The sequence below is a fragment of the Octodon degus genome, unplaced genomic scaffold (assembly GCF_000260255.1).
Source record: "Octodon degus isolate 3935 unplaced genomic scaffold, OctDeg1.0 scaffold00140, whole genome shotgun sequence".
Classification (NCBI taxonomy): Eukaryota; Metazoa; Chordata; class Mammalia; order Rodentia; family Octodontidae; genus Octodon; species Octodon degus.
Genome location: NW_004524716.1, coordinates 3,618,991 through 3,625,699, shown reverse-complemented (window position 1 = coordinate 3,625,699; position 6,709 = coordinate 3,618,991). Strand labels below are relative to the sequence as shown.

General features: G+C 47.2%; 1 protein-coding gene across 1 annotated transcript in view; it reads right to left on the bottom strand.

Annotated features, from left to right (window-relative positions):
* Bcas2 (BCAS2, pre-mRNA processing factor) overlaps positions 1-5,133 on the bottom strand; it is a 14,391-nt gene extending 9,258 nt beyond the window's left edge. The window contains exons 1-4 of the mRNA XM_004641682.3: positions 4,946-5,133; positions 4,673-4,765; positions 3,094-3,164; positions 1,822-1,983 (exon numbers count right to left, since the gene is read on the bottom strand). Of these exons, the coding sequence (XP_004641739.1) occupies positions 1,822-1,983; positions 3,094-3,164; positions 4,673-4,765; positions 4,946-5,038 (419 nt within the window). The 5' untranslated portion in view covers positions 5,039-5,133. The remainder of the gene's footprint in view (positions 1-1,821; positions 1,984-3,093; positions 3,165-4,672; positions 4,766-4,945) is intronic.
* Between the last annotated feature and the right edge of the window lie 1,576 nt (positions 5,134-6,709).

Below are 6,709 nucleotides of genomic sequence, written 5' to 3'. Positions count from 1 at the left end.
CTATTACAATTTTGATTCTTATTATTCACAAATTCCGTATTGATTAGACTTCTGCTCTAGCTTATCTATATTCCTAGTCACCGCGGTGCTATCGTCACACCCTTGAATGCGTGCACACCCACGAAAAGCCACACTGCTGGGCCACGCTCCCAGCTCAGGCTGTGCAAGGAGGTGCTGGGCCTTCATCAGAATCATACAGCTCTCATTCAGAGAGGAGCAAAGGATGGAGCTTCAGTCCCCAAGCTGACATCTCAGTGGCTGCCGCAAGCGCAGCACTTACACTTCCGAGCTGGGGAGACAGCTTGGTGGCCTAAGTGCCTGCCTAGCAAGCGCAAGTGCCATATGTCACATCGACCATGGAACCTCTGGCCTGCCCTGCAGGCCTCAAAACCAGGCATGGGGGTGCCTGCCTGTAATCCCAGTGCTGGGGACACTGAGACAGGAGGAGCACTAGGAGTCTGAGCTGTGTAGCGAGACCCTGTAGCAAATAAATAAATACATAAATAAATGATTTTAAAAATAAAATCTACCAAGATAAGTTGTTTTTATAATTTAAAATTATAATCTATGTGAGATGTATGTGTATATATACATAATTTCCCTAGAAGAAATGGTATAGTACTTGTTAATTCAGTGTTTATGGAAACTTTAAAGAACATGATAATATGCACCAAGCACCCATAACTCCAGCACACTGGGAGGCCGAGGCAGGAAGACTACAAATTCTCAGGCAGCAGGGGCAATTTAGCAGAACCTTGTCCTTTGAAACCAAAAATCATGAATTGTATAAGTATTCCCATATCAAAAATTACTCTATGAGATGATAACTTGAAAGCAGCCTCAAAACTCATTTTCTTTTTTTAAAATTTTTTTTCCATAATTTTATTGAGAAACAAATAGCAGAGAGACAGTTTCAAACCAAATTGGTAGGACAGTTTCAATAATTAACACATTGCATACATTCTTCCTAGTGGTTAATTGCTGTACAAGATGCGGACTTGATATCCTATTTACAAACACCATTAGAGCAAATCCCTCTATTCATTAAGAGAATGTAACTATGTATCTATCCTAACCACTTTGAACACACAGATACAAAATGGACATTCATCTGTATCCCCCTTTTTTTTGTTAAGTTCCATCATTTAAATATTATAGGTGTGTAAACTCAGCAAAATATTCTAAAAGAGTTCAGTAGTCCGTATCTCAGGATACATCCTGAGGGGATTTCACTGACCTTATCAGACCCAAAAGCTACAACTCTTGTTGCATAGGTCCTGCTTTACCTTGGTCTTAACCATCCAGCAGAAAAGTATGAAGACGAAATTATAAGAAATAAAGCCATGCTGTTAAGTTGAGCTGTAGGGGACTCAGGTCAACAATTTCTGACAGTGCCAGTCAAGTGGAAGATCAAAATTCATTTTCTAAACCAGGTAATCCCAACACTCATGAGGCTGAGGCAGCAGGATCACTGCCAAGTTCGGGGCCAGCCTAGGCTACAAAGTGAGTTCAAGGCCAGCCTGAACTATATAGCAAGACTTTGTACAGACAATAACAAAACCCAACCCAACCCAACCCAAGACACTCATTACAATGTTATTACAGAGTTAACGTGGTGGTTAGATCAAGTCCCCTTAGTGCTCCTGAGCTTTGTAGCAGGCCTCTAGGCAGTGGCTGTTCATCTGACTAGAGCTCTCAGATACGATCTAAATCAAATCTAGCAATATTATTTTTATCAATTTCCAATACCGTGCCTCCTGCAGTTTTCAAGAAATAACCCCTTGGTGAGGCTGGGAGGGAGAAGGGAATGAAGCTGCTTACTCGTTATACACCTTCCAGGCATTACATCCATGCTGTGACATCAGCTCCAGGTTCTCAATTCGAACTGCCTGATGTTCTAACTGGGCCATAGAATTGTTCACACATTCTTGCCACGCAGTAATGTCATTTTTCTGACCTGAGGAAGGGGCTGGAAGCTCATATCTGAAGTAAAATAAAATGAAGTAAAACTAAACTACATTATCTGCCACACTGTCATCCTTAATACCAACAGAATAACCCATGGGTCTCTACACCTTTAAAAAACAACAATCGACTGGTGTGGTGGCACATGCCTGTGAGCCTAGCACTCGGGGGCTGAGGCAGGAAGATTCCCAAGAGTTCAAGCCAGCCTAGGCTACATAGTGAGACCCTGTCTCATGAACCAAAAGAAACCTTTTATCCTAAAAAACAATTTACAAATGATACTTGCTATCATTATATTTAGTTACAAAAAAATTCAACGTGAGTTAGATAAACTATATTGTATTTACATAAAAGATTGCCATACTAGCTATTAAATTATGTTACCGGAAGAGGAGTCCAATTTCTTCCTCCAGCAGCACAACCCTATTAAAGTGGTTCCTTTGTCTGTCATTATATCTCTATTTATTTATTTATTTTTTGCGGTACTGGGGATTGAACTCAGGACCTTGCGCTTGCCAGGCAAGCGCTTATTCTACTGAGGTATCTCCCTGGCCCATATCTTTAAAAAAATGTTACTGAAAAATATTTTAATATATTGGGCCAATGAGATAGCTCAGTGGTCTAAAGCACCTGCTTAAGCAAACACAAGGACTGTAGTTCGATCCCCGGCCCCACATGCCACGCCAACCCTGCCCCAAGCCAATCACAAAAAGAAAAATATTTAATATATTAAAGGGGAAAAAAGATGGACATAAAAATCCTTTTACCATTTCTGTCAAATACCCACACCCCTTTTAGAGAAAAATGCAAAAACACATATTGAGAGCCCACCCTCTTCTCTCTTCACAGTGCTGGTACAGTCAGCAAATACGCTCTTCATAAATCTCAAGTCCTTGCTCATGAGTTACTATAAATGAAAATTTAATATTCTTGGGGCTGGTGAGATGGCTCAGTGGTCTAAAGCACCTACTTAGAACAAGCTTTGCAAAGAACAGGGACCGCAGTTCAATCCCCCAGCACCACATGCCAGCCAGCCCCGCCCCCTGGTGGGCTGAGCTGGCCACACACACACACACACACACACATAAATAAATAAATAAATAAAATTTTTTTAAAAAAAATTCTTACCGTTTCATACTGAGCAATTCAATTGGTTGTCTTGCAGCCAATCTTTCGAATTCATTTCTCATTATGTCAGTCTGATGTATAAATTAGAGAATTATTTCCAAGATTATATCAACACAATTAACTTAATAATCAGTAAAAAAAAAACCAACCCCAAAAGTTATACTTTATACTCCCATTGTAAGGGATCATTTCTCTTTCTTCCCCCAATTTCTTTCCTTTCTCTCCTTCTCTCTAAGTACTGGGGATTGAACTAAGGGTCTTTGCACTCAACTCATACTCAACCCTTTTTATTGTGAAAAAGTCCTGACAATTTGCCCAGGCTGGGCTTGAACGTTCAGCCCTAGAGTGCTGGGAACACAGAAGCACCACACACCCAGCTCCTTTTTCTTTCCTGTGCACTGCACACGCTAGGAGCACCTTCTATCTACCCCGGTGCTCCGCCCAGCAACTCTTCTCTGAGCTAAATGCTCTTTCCAGTCTGCAGAGACATACACGTCAGTTCCATACTTAGGCTGGGGCAAGAAATATGGTGTAAGAGGAAGGGACCAATCCTAAGTCCTTTCCAGTCTCAGCAGCACACTGCCATCAGCTAGGGAGCTGTGAACGCAATTCTAAGCCCAGCCCTACCAACGCCTCCCACTCCCGGTCTGTCTGAACCAGGGCCTGGCAGGCCTGTAGCTTTCAGTGGTGGTGCTGGGGACTGAACTGGGGCTCGTTCCTCCTTTCGCACAAGCTGACGGTGAAAGGAAGCCAGTGTACACAACCAGGGACTTGAATATTCTTTGACAACAGGAGAAAGAGAGGTGAGGCATAATTTGCTTTCTGTTTAGGAGCCTAAATCTGTACTTCTTTTTGGTCCTGGCGGCTATTTTCACCCTTTGCTCTTTGCAAACAATGGAGGAGAAAAGGCACGTTGGCAGGGCCTCTGCCATTAAATAAAATAACTTACAGATGGTATTTTACATTTCATTCGCCTGCTTTGATACTAATTAGTATCTTGGCTGGACTCATATGTCAAATATTTGCAAACGTACATACTTAGATACTGCCTTGTTCGGTACCCACAGCCACATGGTAAATATCTAGGCTTTGATAAAAGGCCTCCCTCTGGCGGGTCTAAAAACCATCAACAATTACGCTTATTTGTAGATTTAAAAGCCCACATGTCTTGCAGCAGGGTGGACCTTATAGGATTTCTTTCAGAATTTACACATGGATCCTTTCTTACTAAAGAAAAAAAAAAAAAGGGTACACACAATTTTGCCTTAAGAGTTTGAAGACTCTGCACTGAGTCCTTCTCGGGGCCCCACGGACCCTGAAGAAGGCCCACGTGGCTGCTGTCGGTACCTGTGAGACGTGTACCTAACTAGGGCCAGGGATGTGGCTCTGGGACACAGCGCCTGGCCGGCAAGCGCGAGGTGCCGAGTCGGACTCCGGGCTCAAAAAAAAGCGAAGCCAGTAGTTAGGCTGGAACCATTTACATAACACCACCTCACTTCTTCGTTGCCAAATTCCTCAACCCAAAATACAGGTTCACGAGAATCCTCCCCCGGTACGCTGGGCTCAAAGCATCGCTTACTTCAAAAGCGGAATAATCTGGCGCTGTCAAGTAGCTCAGGTAATTCTTGGTGGGTCGGTATCTGCGCGTCTCCTCCTCCACCAGCGCCGCAGCCTAAGAACGAGAACACCAGCCACGGTAGGGGCGGCCACGGTAGGGGCGGCCACGGTAGGGGCGGTCACGGTAGGCGCGGCCACGGTAGGGGCGTCCACGGTAGGGGCGGCCACGGCCGCCCGCGCCGCTTGGGCACCGCGCCGGCGAGCACCGCCCGCTACACGCACGCCGCGCACTCACCGCTTCCCGCACGCCCGGCGCCTCATAGCCTTGATCAAAATACGGCAGCGCATCCACTACCACCTCTCCGGCCACCAGACCCGTGCCCGCCATCGCAGAGGACACGCTCTCCGCGAGAATTGCTGAGTCGCAACGCAGGCAGTCCTGCGTACGTCAGCGCCCGACGGTGACGCAATCACGTCGCCTGCGCGGCGCCTTTGGCGCATGCTCGGTTGCTAATGCTGGGGGCGCGCTGGCGTCGTAGCTGGAGGGGGCCGGGTTCGCGTGGGGCGGGGTGACGTCTCGCTCGGACGTCCCAGAGTTCTCCCGCGGAGACCCCCAACCTCCTTTCTCTGGCCAACCCCAAGAGGGGCTCTAGGTTATATACCAGAAAGGAGAGCCCTCAAACGCTTGCCGAGGAGTGACGGTCGCGGCTGTCGCGGGGAGCTGGCTCCGCTGGAGCGCCCGCCCGCCCGCCCGCAGCCCCACGCCGCAGGCCCTCGCGGTTTCGCGGCGGGACCTTCGCCAACTCACTCTTTCGCGAGTTTTCAAAAAAAAAAAAAAAATACTGATCTAAATTATCGAGGATCTTTCGCTCTAGGGCGGGATTTCGCAGGACTGTACAGTAAACGTATGCTGTCGACATTCTGTGGGTCTGCGAGTTGAAAAAATGGTTGAGAACAGAAGTGTGTTTAAAGTGTGGGAAGGGTTTAGAAAGCCTTAACGTAGAAACACCACAGTGACCGCGTGCCGCGCCTTCGCCGACCTTCGCTTCTCGCGGGGCGTCCGGGCCTCACCCCCGCTGAGGACCGCCGTAGCGAGACTCCCCTCTCAAGGGCAACAGTGAAACCCCAAACGAAACAAAAGCCAGGTAGGTCACGAAGAGAAAAAGGAGCCTGCGGGGCATGCTGGCGCGCGCCCGGGGCGAGCGCTCTGCACCGGGAGACAGTGTCTCAAAAACAAAAACAACAAAACTAAATCAAACCGGCCTCCAACCTCGATTTACTGTTTAGTCCACCCTCTCCTCCACCAGCTCCTCCGCAAGGAATCCATCGTGCCAGGTTTCCTTCACTCTTGTATTTTCCTGCTGTATGTCTACTACCCTTACTCGGTGCCCTGAAAATATTTCTCCTGGATAAATTAAATTTCTGTTAGAATTGAGAAGCTTTCCGGCCTTCCAACAATAACAAAAAATTGTAAATCTCCCTGCAAGGTGAGATCCATGACTGCACCTCACCCCCCCCCCCAGAAGTGGAGATTGAACTCAGGCCCTTGCGCTTGCCAGGGAAGGGCTTATTCCACTGAGCCATCTCCCCAGTCCTCACCTCACTGCCGTTTCGCCTTTGGAAAATCTAGAAAACCAACCCACTGACTTGCTTTTAGAAGGTTTTTCTGTTTTGTTTCGTTTTGTTTTCTGGCTGTCGTCTCAGGATGCCTTAAGGCAGGTGGTACGGAATGAGGGTCTGCGGAGGAACCCAGCTTCCTGTGCAGTGCCTGACTGCATTTGCATAAGCTGGCACTGAAACTGCTGAGCTAAGCGGCAGGCTCCCGATTTTGCCTTTAGGACTTAAGGGCAGCGTCAGGCGTCAGCTCTCAGTCTCGTCCCCGAACCGCCCAGGCTGCTGCAGAGCACTTTTTCTACTGGTTCCCAGGCCAAGCAGCCTCTCTTGGCATGAACAGGTAAAGAAAAAAATGTTGGAAGATACTCTGCCCTAGTCTATCTAGGCTTTGTGCTGAAAGCCTGGAAATGCTGGCCGCAGTTACTAAACCTATCAGGATGGATTG